Source organism: Pleurodeles waltl, chromosome 11 (genome assembly GCF_031143425.1).
Source record: "Pleurodeles waltl isolate 20211129_DDA chromosome 11, aPleWal1.hap1.20221129, whole genome shotgun sequence".
Classification (NCBI taxonomy): domain Eukaryota; kingdom Metazoa; phylum Chordata; class Amphibia; order Caudata; family Salamandridae; genus Pleurodeles; species Pleurodeles waltl.
In genome coordinates, this window is record NC_090450.1 from 916,854,222 (window position 1) to 916,873,282 (window position 19,061).

The 19,061-nt window shown below is 46.5% G+C and overlaps 1 protein-coding gene across 4 annotated transcripts in view; it reads left to right on the forward strand.

The window, feature by feature from the left end:
• The window catches only part of SETD1B (SET domain containing 1B, histone lysine methyltransferase), a 314,507-nt gene that overhangs the window by 146,026 nt on the left and 149,420 nt on the right, over positions 1 to 19,061 (forward strand). For all 4 annotated transcript variants that reach the window (XM_069214916.1, XM_069214917.1, XM_069214914.1 and 1 more), the window contains exon 10: positions 18,522 to 18,760. In XM_069214916.1, the coding sequence (XP_069071017.1) occupies positions 18,522 to 18,760 (239 nt within the window). The remainder of the gene's footprint in view (positions 1 to 18,521; positions 18,761 to 19,061) is intronic.

The following is a 19,061-nucleotide window of genomic DNA, read 5'->3' on the forward strand; positions in this document are numbered from 1 at the left end:
ACATAGAGTCCTTTGTTAGATTGTTTTCTTTCTGCTATCTGGGTTGGACTTGTTCCCTTTCGCTCCGGTACTTTCGGTTCTCTACTATCTGAACTTCTCTTTCCTTTTTCTTAACGTTGGTATCGTTTTCAAACACATATCTGACTACATTTGATCCGATTGTAGCGTTTGGATCGATTGACCACCCTTTTCTGGCCTTTTTGGGCCTACTGAACCATAGGCTGATGGATCGGACTCCATTTCGATCTGTCTTCTGTGCCACACCAAGTTCCCCTACACCGACTAGCATTCAGTATGCAACCTCTGCTTTCTCCCGACCACAAAGAAGAGACCTTTGAGGCATGTCAGTCCTTTCGATCAAAGAAGAGCTTACAAGATCGAAGAGCAAGGCGGTTAGAGATGGCCACAAAGTCCACCAAATGAACACCCAACATCTTTGGTGTGGAACAGGCACAGACTGCAGTCTCCATTCGAGACTGACTCTGACCGAGATTCAGATAAGCCCCTTCCCATAAAAAACAAACTAAGAAATCACAAAAGGCCTTGAGTCTGCCACTGCTGGCTGGCCATGGTTCGACCCGAAAACAACAGATCGTCGACTGACCCTCTGGTTCAGCGCCGAAAAAGGCCAAGACGCACTCCCACGAGCAGACTGTCACGCCTGTTTCAGCATTGGATCAAAAGATGGAAGGCTTCCATTTCGGAACCGAGACCCTTCATACCACATCAGAGCCGAAACATCCATGCGCCTCTTCGTAGTCGAAACATCAAAGCCCTACTTCGGAGCCGAAAACACTTTCCTCTACCGATCAGACCACTTTTTCGGCCTCTATTAAGCATGCTGCCACCAAGCTTTCGGAGCATTCATTAGGGGGCAGAAAACAGGTTTCATCTTCAGAACAGGAGGCAGATGAAACAGACATTAGACCCATTCTTGAGGTCATGAACCAAAAACAAAGGAGGATTCAAATCCAGAAAGAGACTGGAAAGATTATTGCCTCTCCTCCTTCAATTACAAAGAGGAAACTAGCATTCCAAGAGTTAGGATACTGGCCCTTTACCGGCGAAAATCTTTAAACGTAAAGAGAAGCCAAAGACACTACAGCATTCTCCACCGCATTCACCTTATCTTCCTTCTTCTCCACCACCTCATACTCCACCACCACCAACTTCACCCACACAATCTCATGCTTCTTCACATTAGGACTATATGGGTGGTAGTACTTTTAGAACATTGATCCATGGAACATATATGACTGACCCAATGCCACTAAATGATCCTAATTTGTATCCCACAAGACCGTCTCCACCTGAGGATACCACATCCTATAATCAGGTCATCACCAGAGCAGCTGCCTATCACAGCGTACAGATGCACTCTGAGCCAATAGAAGAGGATTTTCTATTTAACACACTTTCCTCAACTCACAAACAATATCAATGTTTGCCAATGTTACCGGGCATGTTAAAACATGCCAATGAGATTTTGAAAGAACCAGTGAATGCCAGGGTATTAACACCTAGAATAAATGAGAAACAAAATATATAGAGCGGCACCATCTGATCTAGTTTTTATTTCACAGCAGTTACCGCCAGATTCCGTTGTAGTCACTGCAGCCAGAAAATGGGCAAATAGCCAGTCCACAGGGGATGCTCCTCCCCCTGATGAAAATAGCCACACATTTGATGCAGCAGGCAAGAGTAGCAACTTGGGTTGCAAATCAGTGGTGAATTGCTAACTCCCAAGCTCTTTTAGCTAAGTAGGACAGAGCACAGTCGGATGAGATGCAGGAGTTCCTGCAGTAACTCCCAAAGGAACACCAGAAAAGAGCACAACAAGTAGTGGAAGAAGGACAAGCCGTTGATAATAATCGGATCCGATCAGCATTTGACGCGGCTGATACGGCAGCTGGGAATAAACACCAGCGCCACAATTAGGAGACCTGCTTGGTTGAGGTCCTCTGGCTTTAAGCCTGAAATACAAGCGGTCCTTAACATGCCTTTTAATAAGCAGCAACTCTTTGGCCTGGACTTGGATACAACCATTGACAAGTTATAAAAGGATTCAGAGACAGCAAAGGCCATGGGAGCCCTTTTAACAACACCTTTTCGGGGCTCATTTAATAAACCTCAATTTAGAGGAGGGTTTAAGCCACAAACTTCAGAGGCCTCTATGTCCAAACAAAAACAGGGAAAACAATATTATCCCAGGGGATCTTTCAGGGCCTCTTATAGAGGGCACACTTTCAGATCCAGAGGTAAATCCCCTGTCACAAGAGGTGCCTGCACCTCATCAAAGCAGTGACTTTCCCTGCATCCCCAAACAGCATACATCTCCTGTGGGAGGAAGACTGCAATATTTCCATCCTCACTGGCAACAAATTACAGCAGATCAATGGATACTGTCAATTATCCAGAGTGATTATTGCCTAGAACTTATCTCCACTCCACCACACATTCCATCCCGTTCACACAGGCTTTCCCGTGAACACATTGCTCTATTAAAACAAGAGGTAGAATCTCTTCTATTCAAAGGTGCAATAGAGATGGTTTCCATCAGTCAGCAAGGGACAGGGGTATAGTCTCTATACTTCCTCATACCAAAAAAGGATGGCATTCTCAGACCAATTCTTGATCTCAGACCTCTAAATCAATATATCCTGTCAGAGCATTTCCACATGGTCTCTCTACAGGATATCATTCCCTTGTTAGAAAAACAAGACTACATGACCACATTAGGTCTAAAGGATGCTTACTTCCACATTCCTATACATCCAGCACACTGCAAGTATTTAAGGTTTGTGGTTACGGGCAAGCACTATCAATTCAAAGTACTACCCTTTGGAGTAACAACAGCACCAAGGGTGTTCACAAAATGTCTAGCAGTAGTTGTGGCATACCGCAGAAGACAGTTCATACATCTCTTCCCTTATCTGGACGACTGGTTAATAAAAGCAAGCACCATTCGAAACTGTCAACAGCACACACACAGTACACAATAGATACCCTACACAAATTAGGGTTCACAATCAATTACTAGAAATCTCACCTTCAGCCAGCACAAATTCAACCTTATCTAGGAGCAATTCTGATCACTCGGTCAGCATTAGCTTACCCAAATCCACAACTAATCCAAGAGTTTCACACTCTCATATCCCATTTTCAGGTCAGTCAGACTTACACTGTAAGATTTGTCATGAGGTTATTGGGACTGATGGCAACCTGCATAGCAATAGTGCCCAATGCATATTTAAACATGAGTCCAATGCAACAGTGTCTCTCGCAACAATGGTCTCAGACACAGGGTCAACTACAGGATCTAGTGTAGTTGGACTGCCAAACTTACAAATTTCTACAATAGTGGAATCACACCAACTTATCAAAAGGGCGGCTATTTCAGGACCCTGTGCCACAAACCATAATCACCACAGATGCATCAATGACCGGTTGGGGAGCCCATCTCAACAATCTTACAATACAGTACAGGGGGTATGGGACTCAATCCAGCAGCACTTGGAATTGCTGGCTATGTTCTTAGCCATCAAAGCATTCCAACTGCAGACCGTACACAAAACAGCCTCAATAAGGACAGACATGACAACAGTGTATTATCTGCGAACTCAGGAGGTGGACACTCTCATCCTATTTGTCTCTTCTAGCACAGTTTGGAAACGGGCAATTCACAATCACATTCACCTGCTAGCGGAATACATCCCAGGGATACACAACCATCTAGTGGATCTCTGAAGCAGGGCGCAGCAACAAATACACAAAAAGGGAGATTAATCCACAGGTAATTCAGTATTACTTTCAGATGTGGGGAACAGCAAATATAGACCTTTTTGCCACCAGCTAGAATGCAAAATGGCAAAACTTGGCATCCAGATACCCACACCCTCAATCCAAGGGCAATGCTCTATGGATCAATTGGTCAGGGTTATTTGCTTACGCTTTCCCCCCCCCTTCTCCACACTTCCCTCACTATGATACTCATTGCTCCCTCGTGGGCACGTCAACACTGGTACACAACACTATTGGATCTGTCAGTAGTACCATATCACAAGCTCCCAAACAGACCACACCTATTGACTCAAAACAAGGGTCAGATCAGGCATCCCTATCCCAGCATACTCAGCCTGGCGATTTGGCTCCTGAGGTCATAGAGTTTAGATACCTACAGCTTCTATCAGAATGTATGGACATTCTAAAACAAGCATGTAAACCTACAACCATGCAGTGCTATGCAAATAAATGGAGATATTTTGTAGATTACTGCCAACCTAAAAACATTGATCCACTTAAAGCATCAGTACAGGATATTGTATGTTATTTGCTTCATTGACAGAAAGCAAATCTTGCATGTCCGTCTATCAAAATTCATTTAACAGCAATATTAGCCTACCTCCAAAACAGACAACATACCTCTTTGTTTAGAATTCCTGTCATAAAACCTTTTATGGAAGGTCTTAAAACTGTTATTCCACCTAGGGCTCCACCAGCTCCTGCTTGGAATCTTAACATTGTGCTCACAAGACTTATGGGTCCACCATTTGAACCCATGCATTCTTGCGCTCTTCAGTTTCTCTCATGGAAGGTTGCTTTCCTGGTAGCAGTTAATTCCTTAAGAAGAGTAAGTGAAATTCAAGCATTCACTTTAGAAGAACCCTTCCAAGTACACAAAAACAAAATAGTACTTGGGAAAAATCCAACATTTTTACCCAAAGTGGTTTCACCATTTCACATAAATCAGTCAGTGGAATTGGCAGTCTTCTTTTCACAGCCAGATTCAGGTGCTGATAGAGCTCTCCACACTCTTTTTTGTTTAATTTCCCCCCCCCCCCTTTTTTTTAAACTTGTTTATGCATGCATAAGATAAAAACATACAACTGTGTACTACATTATTACATAGTTCTTTCGGGGGAGGGGAGCGATCCGACCAATCGCACCTTTTATGTTCATAACATTTTGAAGAGTTCAGATCCAGGCCCACTTAACTGCTCTGACAAAGCACGCATAGGGAGATAAGGCATCCGTGTTGTTAGATTAGGGAACCCAACCAACATGACTTCCACAGTGGCCTGACAGAGCAGAGCCCACCCCTTCAGAGACAATGCAGTACACTATAACATATTAACCAACAACAGTACACTGTAAGTATAGTAAGCATAGACAGACCAGCGGACAGTGCTACAAATGATCGTCATTCATCTGGTGCAACAGGTATGGTCGGGGGGAGGGGGAGACCCAGCAAGGGAACACAGCAGCATCCCAGAGTGACACAGTAGCCAGACCAAGGAAGCGAGGATGGGGCCACCCACGGTGACCCCCCTTGAGGAGCAAGACCGGGAGCATGCCCTCCTGGGCACACCAAGACACACATTCGTGCTGCTGGAATCCCCGGGCCCAGCACCCCAAGGCTCAACCCCGACCAGGGCTCAGTGGGCAGATGCATCAGTCAAAGGACTCGCACCCTCGCTCTCCTGCACACCAGTCCGCTCATGAATCATGGCACACCAGAGTTCCAAATCTCGGTCAGCACACTCATCTAATCGAACCTTCCGCAACCGGCATTCTTCTGCAGTAGCCCATTCAACTAAATCACTTAACCAAGTAACATGTAGCTGGAGTTGCGGGCTGGCCTAACGAATCACAATGCACCGTTTCACCAGTAAAAGCCCCAGCTGTGCAAATCTATATGCCATTTTCCGACCCTTTTTGGGAACTGGGATCAGGCCCAGCAGGCAGCGCTTCATTGTAACCTGCACACTCGCAGCCGTAACCTCCCTTAGCGTCTTCACCACTTGATGCCAATAAGGTTGGACAGAGCCACAGACCCATGCCATGTGATCAAATGTAGCCAACTGCTCTCCACAACGGTTACAACTATCAGGTCTTGAGGGAAATATCCTATTTAACCGTTGAGATGTCAGGTATGCTCTATGTAAGTAATAAAAGTGCATTAACTTAAACCTAGCGTTGCTGGTCGCATCCCGCACCAAAGAAAGGGTCCTATTCCATTCCCCATCCGTGAGCACCATTCAGAGACAAGTGTCCCATTGCCCTCTAATCCCCTGAAGGTCAGTCAGTCTGTCACCCTTGAGAGCTTTATAAGTTCGGGATAGCAGGCCCCGATCACCTCCAGGATCAAGCAATGATGCCAGGAGGTGAGATTCAGCAGGCTCCTCTGGAAAGGACATCCAAATGTCTCTGACCGTCTGCGAGATGTTCCCATGTTGTAAGAACTGTCTTGGATCTATACCAAACATGGAGTCTGCCTCCTCCCTCGTAATGAACGTGCCATTCTGATATAAGTCACCAGCATTGTTACAACCCCCTGCATGCCACTGTGCAAAATCCATTACTTCAGCAGCTTCAGTAAAAGGCCGGATCCACCACAAGGGAAGCAGACAAGCATATGGGTCCTTACGTAGGGCCCGCGACACCGCACTCTCCCAAGCCCTCGATACCTGTTCCACAAGGTAGGGGGTGCCCTGCGGAACCCTAGAGCCGCCCATTAGTATATGCAGGAGGCGCTCCACACAGACCGAGCCGGCTAACAAATCCTTTTCCCAATTGGGCTCATCCTCACACCATCGGACTACGTACTGCAGTAACCCAGCCAAGTAATATAAATATAAGTCTGGCAGTCCCAAGCTAGGTACAATTTCAGGATTCCCATGCGAACTCTGCATCGTTTGCCTGCCCAGACTAAGGATAAGAGCAGTTTATCTAGTTGTCGAAATATCGAAAGAGGGAGCTCACAGAGTGAATTCTGCATAACGTATAGGCATCGAGGAAGCATGCGCGTGACTCTACCCATAACCGATAGTAGGAGAGAGGTCCAAAACTGAACAGATGCACGGATGCCCTCCAGTACTCTTCCCAGGTTTAAATTGAATTGCATTTGCAGCGAATGTGCAACTCGGGTGCCTAAATATGAAAAGGATTCAGTCTCCCAGGTTAAGCCCAATTGGGGCAACTCCAAAGCCTCTACCACAGACAGACCTGCCATCGGGAACAACACAGTTTTGTGTCTGTTAACGCATAAACTCGGCACCCTCCCAAAATCATCCATCATTCCCAACAAGAGGGGGGGACCGCCTGTTCAGGCACTGATACGAACACTAGAGCATCATCTGCATACAATGAAATTATGTGCGTTCTCACCACCACCTGGATACCCCAACCATCCAAGCCAGTCCGTGGTTGAATAGCTAGGGGCTCCATGGCCAACGCGAATAGCAGCGGCGACCCGGGGCAACCCTACCGTGTGCCGCATTCAATCATAAAGGAGTCTGACACCATCACCCCTGTACGCACTCTCTCCCGGGGCGCTGAGTACAAAAGACACACCCAGGATAAGACAGGACCATACCCACGCTGCACAACACCTCCTATAGGTAGTCCCATGACAGGGTGTCAAACCCTTTTTCCATATCTAGCGCCACTAGAGCTGCGGGAAACGCAGAGCCTCGAGTCTCGTGAAGTATATGCGATAAGAGCCATATGTTTATATGAGTTCCCCTCCCCGGCACAAAACCGCATTGATCCCCCTGCACTAAATGCATCACCACTCTACTCAACCGAGAGGCCAACGCTTTAGCGGGTAATTTAACATCAACATTCGGCATGGATAAAGGCCTATATGAGCTGGGGTCCTCAACCTCCTTTCCTGGCTTTGGTAGCATAACTATCGGAGCTTCTCGCATATGCACCGGTAGCATACCCTCCCCTCACGCCTCATGGAGTATTTCCCACAATCGAGGAAGAAGCACAGCAGAATATGTACGATAAAATTCGACTGGCAGCCCGTCCAGGCCATAGCACTCAACGTCTCGCCCAGGTCGTCCAATGAAACCTCTCCTTCCAATTCCTCTGCCTGGGCTGCCGTAAGGCGAGGTAACTGGAGACCATTCAGGTACGTCTGAATTTGGGCCTCGGTGCAGCATAAATAACTCGCAAGTGCTCACGCAGGTGCGCGTTGACCCTCAGCTGCCCTAAAATCCTTTCCCCAGAGGATATGGGTATCCCTGTAAATTATATTAATTCCTGTTGTATCTGATGATAGAATCCCGCATCATCCGTGTTAGGGGCGTAGATATTAAACAGACATATCTCAAGGCCATCAAGTAAGCCATGAAGAAATATGTAACGTCCCTGCACGTCTGCTTTTAGACTTTTTAGTACAAAGGGAGTCCCAAGGGCCACCCAGACTGAAACCCCTCTAGCGCAGAAGGAATAGGTTGCGGAATATAGCTGCCCCCTCCACTTTTTCTGCACTTTTTGCTCTTCATTCTCAACCAAATGACTCTCCTGCAGGAGAGCAATACTTACGCCAAGCCGCCGAAGGTATGTATGCACTCTATAGCGATTCACACAGGACTTTAACCCCCTAATGTTCCATGTAACTATGCGTGCCATGGTACCCACCATAGTCTAATCTGTTCCACACACCTCACCACCACTCCGGTCCCCCCACCACCCCCCCCCCCCCCCCCCCCCCCCCCACCCCACCCCAATCGCCCACGGCCCCGCCATATAATCCCCCGGTTCATGCTCACGCAACCAGGCAAGTTGATGTCCCTAAACAGGAGGACACTCACAGTGCTTACAGTGTTAAATACAGAACTCCAACTCTAACAAGAACCTACAGATAAGTTCCCCATTCCACCCTGGCTAAACACCTCCCACAACTAGTGTCTGCCCAGTTGAGTGAGCACCCCGCTAACACTTCTAAGGCCAGAAGTGGGAGGCGATCGCCGCTCCCGCTCGATAGCTAGATTTAGGTCCAGACAGCACTCCGACACTCCACCCACACCAATCGTCCGTCCCGCACACACACTGTACCCACTAGAAGAACCAACAACAATGGGGGGGGGGTAGCTCAGCTCCACCACTCCGCAGCAACTCCCGGCACAATCATTGACCCGGACCCCCGCTACCTCCCATCCATAGTCCGCATCAGAAAGAGAGGGGAGGGGTCAGAGAGAGAAGGAGAGCACAACTGGGGGAAGACCTCAAAGAATCCCCCAAAACCAAAGTAGGTTGCTCCAGTCCCGACCAGAGGGCCAATGCAGCATTCAGGTGCCCTCAGGGCTCAAATCCGGAGACAGTCTGCCTGCAACACAGGGGGACCTGGAGCGGGAGGGCACCTCCGATGTGACAGTTTGAACCAACAGTTTGGCCTCCTCCCGCTCCTGTGTCTGACGTTCAAGACTCAGGGTGCCGTCCGAACGAACAATCACTTGGCTTCCTTGGCCTCCTGCAAAATTACATCTTGGTCTCTGTAGTTAAGGACCTTGACTATAATTGTTCGTGGGGGGGCTCCCGGCGGCGGCGCTGTTAAGGCCCTGTGCGCACGCTCCACCACAAATACAGCCGATAAGGGTGCCTCAGGCAATGTTTTTCAGATCCAGTCTTCCAAGAAAGCCTCCATATTTGCCCCCTCCACATCTTCAGAAAGCCCACTATGTGGAGGTTACACTGTCTTGCCGTATCTTCCGCATCCTCGACCCTCGCCTCCATCTTGTGCGTTTTAGCTTCAAGGATGGCCACCAAGGCCTTCAGCGTATCCATCTCAGACTGCAGGCACCTCACTTGTTTCTCAGTGGCCACCGAGAGTGCTGCCACTACTCTTAGGTCCGCACGAAGCAGATTGACATCCACCGCTATGGCTGCGATCTGAGTTTGCATTGCCTGCCGCGAGGACTCAATAGCAGCCAGGATTTGCTCACCGGTGGGTTCTGCACCTTTCTCCAATGGGCCTGGAGGATCCCTTTGTAGACTCACACCTCAACTTTGCGCAGTGTATTGGTCCATCTGGGTTTGCTGCGTACTCTTTTACGTTCTATCCTTGCCCATGGTATCCACCTGCTGGAGTGGTAGTCCTGAAGGAACACACCAAATGCCAGGCTCGGGCCCTCCAGGCGCGAGGTAGGCAGTCAAACTCCGTATTCTTGCCGCCCAACACCTCTCAGTCTCTTAACCCCGACCCCATGGGGGTGCCAGCATATGTAGAAGCAGCGCATGTGTCGTACCCGAGCCGACAGATCCGATGCACAGCCTGATAGTTCCGCACTCCAGAGCAGCCCAAGAACTCTGGCAGATCTCCAGCCCAAAGGAGTCACTCTGCAAGAAACAGTTCAGCGACGCCTCCAGCTGCCACTGTATGCCCAATGCAGCTATGTGAGCCCCAAGCATCCAGGGCCTGTGCACACTCCGCAGGGAGCAGGCACCGATCGCCACCATTGCCCCAATCACTACAGCTGGCCTCCAATCCAACTGGGAGGCCCAACTCCAACACTGTACCCACTTTCTTGGGGGTGGGGGGGAAAGAGAACGAGAGGGGGCACAGAGTCAAAGTCCACTCAGCCCCTCACACCAAGTGGCTCCCCTTCAGGAAACTTCTTCCTTGAATTCGTGCCACTCCAGTGTCTCCTGCTGTCAATTTTTCCCACGCTTTGATCGCAGCTGCCATCTTAAGGTCAGGCGCTCCGCTTGCACGCCACCCTGCTGCTCGATTTCGGCGTCTCAAATGTTCTTTCCCGCCGCTCTCCCCGTGCACTCCTCCGCTCCTGCGGCCTTCAGGACTCTGCAGGGGTCCGGGGGCCACAGGATCAGGGAGGATTACGAGCCGGGATCTGGAGGACTCATTTAGTGCTTCCGGTTGGCCATCTCGCCAGCCACGCCGCTCTCCACACTCTTGATCTCAAAAGGGCTCTCATGTATTATTTAGACAGAACGAAAGAGTTTAGAAAATCTAAACAACTTTTTGTGTCTTTCAAACAGCCTCATATTGGTAATCCTATTTCCAAATAAGGATTGGCCAGATGGATAGTAAAGTGTATTCAAACTTACTATCTTAAAGCTAAAAGGCAACTATTAGTAACTCCTAAAGCACATTCTACTAGAAAGAAAGGAGCTTCAGTGGCATTCTTAGGAAATATACCAAAGGCAAAAATATACAAAGCAGCCACATGGCCCACACCACACATATTTGCTAAACATTACTGTGTGGATGTTTTATCTCGCCAAAAAGCAAATGTTGGTGAAGCAGTGCTAAAAACATTTCAAACTACTTCGACTCCTATGGGCTAGCCACTGGTTATTTAGGGGAGGGACTGCTTTTCAGTCTATGCATGGCATGTGTATCTGCAGCTACACATACCATCAAACTGAAAATGTCACTTACAGGGTGTACATCTGTTCGTGGCATGTAGTGCTGTAGATTCACATGCGCCCTCCCACCTTCCCAGAAGCCTGTAGCCGTTGTAGTACTTTATTATGTAGATATGTATATACATTGCATGGACATCTTCTTTACTTACTATATATATTTGTACATATACAATTCATCACTCCTTACTTCTCTCTCCTGCGGGAAAACAATCTAACAAGGGACTCGATGCCCATGCGCATTATCACCGAGAGGAGGAGTCAAACTATCCTGTGACTCGAAAAAAGCTTCTTCAAAGAAAAACAACTTGTAACGCTCCGAGCCCAGCACTAGATGGCGATATATGTATAATATGTGAATCTGCAGCACCACATGCCACGAACAGATGCACACTGGGTAAGTGACCATGTCCATATATATATATATATATATATATATATATATATATATATATATATATATATGTTCGATGGCATGTGTAGCTGCAGATACACACATGTGTGTGTATATATATATATATATATATATATATATATATATATATATATATATATATATATATATATATATATAGGTTACAGAGATGTTATGTTATGTTCTGAATTTACTCATACAAAACCATTGAAATTTAGCAGTTTTAGTTAGTTGTTTCAAGTAACTATAACTCACGCCCTAAGGCAACTATAACTTGTGCCCTCGCCATGCACAGTTATCTGATCAATAATTTACTGCAGATGTTACAGTGATGTTATCAAAGATGTCAGGAGTGCTGTTACTTGAGGGGTGATTAGCAGTGCATGGCGAGGACGCAAGTTAGTTACTTGAAAGAACTCTAGCTATAACTGCTGAATTTCACTGGTTTTGTACGAATAAATTCAGACCATAACTATAACGTCCCTATAACCCTTGTTTTTTTTAAAGTGAATTTCAAAGATTTTTTAAATTCTATTTCCTAACTAACGGCCCTGTAATCTTAGTTTTTTCAGTGAATTTCCATGTTTTTTTAAAATGTAAAATAGTTTTCATTACTATAGGTTAAGCCAACTACTGCGGTTGGCCTCAGGGCCTAGCCTCTGACACACTGCCTTTGGTAGTGCACAGCAAGAATTGGCCAACCCCTATTACCACAGAGCAGACCAACACCTCTAACCACCTAACCCCATGCTGCACACGGCTTTCGGCCATCTAACCACCCAACACCGCACCATGCACAGCCAAACAGTCTGTCTCTCTTCATGTGAGAATAGGTGTGAGAGGGTGTCTCTTGGTGTGAGTGTGTCTGTCTAGTTGTGAAAGTGGGTGTTATTGTCTGAGTAGTTTGTGAGTGGGTGCATGAGGGTGTGAGGGGGGATGTTAGTGGTTGCATGAGTGTAGGTGTCTGTCTGTGAATGGATGGGTCTGTGTCTGAGTGGGTGCATCAGTGTGAGTGGGTCCATAAGGGTCTGAGCGGGCGAATGTGTGTGTGTGGGTGCATGAGGTTCTGAGTGGGTCTGTGAGTGGGTGCATGAGGGTCTGTGAGTGGGTGTGTGAGGATCTGAGAGTGGGTGTGTGAGGATCTGAGTGGGTCTGTGAGTAGGTGTGTGAGGGTCTTTAGTGGTTCTGTGAGTGGGTGCATCAGTGTCTGGGTGCATCTGTGAGTGGGTGCACAAGGGTCTGAGTTGATTTGAGAATGGGTGCCTGAGGGTGTGAGTGGGTCTGAGTGGGTGCATGAGGGTGTTAGTGGGTGCAAGAGAGTCTGAGTAGCTCTGTGAGTACGTTAGTGCATGAGGGTCTGGGCTGAAAGTGGGTGTGGTAGTCTGAGTGGGTGCATGAGTGTGAGTGATTGTTGTGTGACTGCACGAGTCTCCGTGAATTAATTAGTGTATGAATTAATGTGAATTTTTAAAAATATTTTTTTGCATATTCTTGATTATTCTCGCCAATATCACGCACAGTGAATAAAAACATTTTAAACCCATAATTTCGCCCTCAAATACCCCTATATTACACTCCTGGGGTCAGGGTAGCTCCAACCTGACCCCTTATGCTACTTTTCATTTTGTTTTTCAGTCCCAGTACCATGTCCCGTTACCTACATAATGGCTGCAACTTTCTATTCAGGTTGTGGCCTGTCAATTACAGTGCTTCTATTTGCACGTGCATTCACGCAAACTTGCAAAGTATTCGCTATTGAAATTTGGATTTCATTTAATATCTCAAAAACTACTGAACAGATTTACACCAAATAAGCAAATATGAAATCTGCATACCAAAAGCTAGCTTTCTGTCAAATTTGGTGTCATTCCATCCAGTGGTTCGGACTGTAGTCATGTCTAAAGGTCCTATGGAAATTAATATGGGAAACATAACTTTTAGGGAAATTCCCAAACACCCCCCCAGGCGACTGCCACTAGGTATCAAAATATAATTAGATAGATAGATAGATAGATAGATAGATAGATAGATAATCTATCTATCTATCTATCTATCTATCTATCTATCTATCTATATCTATCTCTCTCTCTCTCTCTCTCTCTATATATATATATATATATATATATATATGTATAATAATAGTAATGTATGTAGGTCACTATGAAGTTTACATTTGTTAAGCAGACCTTTAGAATGTTATTACACCAAGAAATGCACATACCTAAATTCATGCATATAATCAAATTGTACATATCTAGATACACATGCTGCACATTTGTGTTTGGAGCCTGGTGGTCATGTAAGAAAGAGACAACATTGGAGTAGTCCTCTGAAGATAAAATAGCTATCTGTGGCACTTATGTTTGGGGGTAATGCACTCCATTTTTTAGCTGCTTACAAAGAGAAAGGTCAACCACCCGTTTTCTTCTATGCTGGGGTTTTGAGATGAAGTGCCAAACCTGAGTTAAGGTTTCTTTGTTGTATGCATTTTGTGATTTGTATTCCTGATTAAAAGTGGTCCTGTTTCGTGTATTGCTTTGTAGGTTATACAAAGGAGCTTGAAGGTGGATCTTCTGGCAACCGGTAACCAATGTAGGGCCCTCAAGGCAGAGGAGATGTGGGCTTGTGGCTTTACATGTAGGAGTAGTCTGACTGAAGATTTCTAAATTTGTTGTAGTTTTTTCATAGTTGATAAAGGTGATCTGTGATAGAGGCCATTGGCATAATGAATTTAAGACACTATAAGAGAGTTAGTAGCTTGGACCTTGTGTGGAAATCCTATGTGGGGGCAAGATGTGTCAAAGAGGTTTCACAGTAATGGAGCATGACCTTGCTAACTTATCGACTGATTTTGAGTCCATGGTAATTCCAAGGATTTTTACTTCCTTAGACACTTTAGGCTGTGATTCCAGATTGTCAGGCCTGGCCCAGATTGCAGATTGGGTCATAATTTTTCCATTTGCCACATGTGAGCATTTCAGTTTTGGAGGCATTCAATTTGTAGTGGCTCCATGTGATCCACCGATCAACGCTTCGAGGCAGCTGAAGATTTTTTGACTTTCCAGTGACATTTGCCCTGTATTGAAGGTAGGATGTGATCCATTCAAGAGTTGTCACCTCTATGCCTGCTTCATAGAGCCTTTGGCTTAGAGTGTCATGGTTAACTGAGTCGTAGGAAGCTGAAAGGTTCTAGGGAAGTAGTGCAAGAGACCCTGTTCTCTTCTACTGTGTGTTAAGGTCAACCCAGATGGTGAAGAGGGCAGGTTCTGTATCTCTTTCTGGCTAGAATCCTGTTTGGAAGTCGAAGCATCTTCAGTGAATTGTGACATTTAGGCGAATACTGCTCTATCTGTCAGCTTGCCCAGGAAAGGTACATTTGTAATCTGTAGTGGTTTGGGTCATGCTGGTCGGGGTTTGTTATCTTTAATAGCGTATGTATACCTTTTTTCAGTCTTCTGGTAGTTAAATAATAATTTTCTCATTGATGTAGCAGCAGTGTAATTAAAAGAATGTCCCTGAAGACTTGTGATGGACAAGGGTCAGAAGGGTGGCTGGCTGGCCTGCTTGCTTTAACCAAATCCATAAATTGTGATAGTTGTTTGAAAGAATGCAGCGGCTGGGTTAGCCTACTCTTGGAGGGGATGGTTGGAAATGGGTTGGTGCTGGTTTGTTTCCTTCGTTTTAAATAGGTTCCCAACATGTCTGCTTTTTGGTTGTGTAATTTGCCAGTTTGTTAGCAAATTACTGAGTCATGGGATGAGCTCCCTCTGTGCACTCAGGTTTACGAAATTCAGTAAGAGTGTTAAAAAAATCTTTATCTGCGTACATAGTATTTTGAATTCTGTCGAAATAGTACCTTTTCTTATTAATTTGTTTAAAAGAAATATTTATATATACATACATATGTAGAAAGCTGGCCTGGTGTGTGGTGGGTACCTAAGGTACTTATTCCAGGTATCCTATATTAGTCTAGTGTAGACAGTTTCTAGAAGCCAGGCTATCTAGAGGTAGCTGTGGATGAGCAGCCAAGGCTTATCTAGAAGACATGCAATGCTCATGCAATACCACTGCAGTCACACAGCACTCACACATGTGAAAGAAAACACTCAGTGTTATAAAAAGTAAGGTACTTTATTTTAGGGACACAATAACCAAAAAGTACTAGACAGGCAACCCTCCAATAGAAGGCAAATAACACTAGGTATGTACACTAGTGATCAGAATAGGCATAGAAAGTATTAGAAAAGAGTGCAAATAGCACTAGACAATAATGACCCGGGGGGAGCCCAAACTATATACTAAAAACATAAAATGCGTTTGTGGGACCCCAACCGAGGTAAGTTGAATGTGTAGATGGGAACTGCGAGTACTGAGAAACCCCAAAGATAAGTACCACAGTGCCCCCTAGTGACCAAGAAGAAAAGGAGTAAGTTACTGGATTTTCCCCAAACCACCCAAAAGGAGGGAAAAGAAGAAACTGCAACACCCAGACAAGACTGCAAGAACCCAGCGGTGGATTCCAGAAGAGGAAGACCTTTGGAAGAAGGGGACCAAGTCCAGAAGTCACAGAAGAGTCTGTGGTGGAGGATCAGAAGCTACTACCCACCCAGCTGTGGTTACATGAGTTGGTCGATGGTAGGACGAAGACGGTCAGTAATGCAGCCCTGGAACAGGTGAAGAGTTCCTGGAGGATGCAGTCAACGTCCCACGCCTGATGGATGATTGCAGTTGGTCAGTGGCGTTGTAGAGCCACCAACAAGCCTTGGCAAAGGCAAAAGTCCGGGTAAAGCAAAAGTGGAGCTACCGGGGATCAGCAAGGTCCAGGAGGACTCAACCCATGGGGGGAGTCCAAGGGGGACACTCACGAAGCCCGAGAGTCCAAAGAAGAAGAGGCAGCCCCCACAGGAGACCCCCTGGACGAGGAACTAGGAGTCGCAGAGGAGCCCATGCAGCACAACTGAGGAAGGGTCCCACGCCACAGGAGAAGCACAGAGAGGGCTGTGCATCGCAGGAACGAGTGCTGGAGCTTCACGGAGCCTGAAGATCCCTTGGAGGAGATTCAAACAAGCCTTGGTAGCTGCAAGAGATGCGGTGCAGGGGGGGCACTGTCCTGCATGGGAAGGCAAATGCTTACCTCGTCCAAAGTTGAAAAGCTAGCAGAGAGGTCCAAGCGGACTACTAAGAACCACCACCTGTGATGCAAGATTCACACAGCTCAGGATGAGGGGAGATCCACGCAGCTGGTCGTCGTTAAAGTTGGTGCCTGTGGATGCAGGGGAGTAACTCCTTCACTCCAAGGGAAATGCATTCTTCCTTCTCGTGCAGACTGAAGTCTTGCCGCCCTCCGAGGATGCACAGCCGGGGAAATGTTGCAGAAGCTGGAAGGAGCAGTGGAAACTATTTTGCAAGCAGAGTCTTCGTTGTGGATGCAGATTGTCAGTTCCTGGAGGTCCAGTCGCAGTTCTATTGGTTAGAAGTCAAAGTAAGGTTGCAGAGGAGTCCTGCTGGAATCTTGCAAGCCAAATCTAAATAGCCCTGAAAGGGGGATTGTCACCTAGCCAGGTGAGCACCTATCAGGAGGGGGCTCTGACGTCACATGCCTGACATGGCAGAACCCAGGGACCCTCTTGAGGCACTCCGGGCACCACCCTTGGGTTGGTGATGGACAGGGGAGTGGTCAGTGTCCAGTTTTGTATGAGAGCAGGAACTGGGGGTCCTTAACCGGTGTAGACTGGTCTATGCACAGAGGGCACAAAATGTGCCCTTCAAAGCATGCCAGTGGCTTGGGGAGGATACCCCTCCCAAGCCATGTAACACCTATTTTCAAAGGGGGTTTGTGTTACCCCCTTTCTCAAAGGAAATCCTTTATTCTGCCTTGCTGGGCTTGAGCTGTTCAAGCAGCAGGAGGGCAGAAACCCGTCTGAGGGGTGGCAGCAGCTTGGGCTGCCCAGAAAACCCCAGAAGGCTGGTAGGAGCAATGCTGGGGGATTAATTAAGGAGCCCCCAGAGTGCATGGAATCATAGTTCCAATACTGGCAACTGTATTGGGGTATGATTCCGACATGCTTGAAACCAAACATGCCTAGTTTAGGAGTTACCATTATGTAGCTGGACATAGGTCACGACCTATGTCCAGAAAATGCATAAAATGGCGTCCCTGCACTCACAAAGTCCAGGAAAAATGGAACTGGAGTACGTGGGGGCAGCTCTGCTAGTGCAGGGGTCCCCTCACACACAGGTACTTGCACCCTGCCCTCTGGGCTAGGAAGGCCTGGTCTAGGAAGGCCTGCGATAGGGGTGACTTGCAGTGACCTGGTGCAGTGACCTGTAGTGAAAAGGGTTCATCCACCCTTTCACGCAGGCTGCAAAGGCAGGCCTGCAGATAAACTTTGCATGGGCTCCCCATCGGTGGCATAATACATGCTGCAGCCTATGGGGATCCCCTGGTACCCCAATGCCCTGGGTGTCCCATTCTAGGGACTTACATGGTGGCACCAGTGTGCCAAATGTGGGGTCAAAGTGGTTAAAGTAACCATGTTTGAAGGGGGAAGAACATAATCACTGGAGTCCTGGTTAGCAGGATCCCAGTGAACACAGTCAAACACACTGACAACAGGCAGGAAATGGGGGTAACCATGCCAAGAAAGAGAGTATTGTGGATATTTCTTTCAGTGCCACATAAGGATTCTTTTTTTTTATTTATCTTTTGCATGTGCTAACTATGGAGTGAAGATTTAAATAATTTTCACAAATTCAATGTAAATGAAAAGGCCATGTTTATTTAATGTATTTTAATACAGAGGCCTTGTTATAGTCTCCAACTTCTCCAGCAGTATGACCATGGGATAGTCAAATGTATAATATAACACAAACTGTGTGCAGTCATTTCAATGTAATTTAATTATTACCTTTACGGACTGTGATTTCCCAGAATCTGAAAGAGAAAGGGATGTTTCTGATCCATCTGCTGACGTTTCGAAGAATGATTCAGAGGCTGTGGGGACTCGGAGACGACCAGCAAGACCCTTTGAGTTGGATAGCGAGGGGGAGGAAGAGGAGGAGACATCGGGTAAGGAGGAGGAAGAGCTGGACGAGATGGACCATGATTCTTCTTTTGAAAAGGATGATCAAGAGAAGGAAGAAGGCACTCCAAAGCAATTCTACAGCAAGGTGAAGTGTGTGCACTTCTATTTAAGTATCAATTAGTGAATGTCACCAGAACACAAAAATTACATTTTTCTTACATATGCTTTATGTTAGCTTGTATGTATCTTGAAAATGTACACAACAAACTGTGGTCTGAACCAGTAGGAAATGAAAAGGGCTCAGGGAAATGATTTAGCTGAAGTCGTAATGATCATCTTCCCCTGCCTCTTGTCTAGGGTAGGGTAGGGTAGGCTACTGCATTTCTTCGAATTCTGTTGGTTAAAGTTAGCAATTCATTGTTAAATACAAAGTTGCTCAGTCCAGG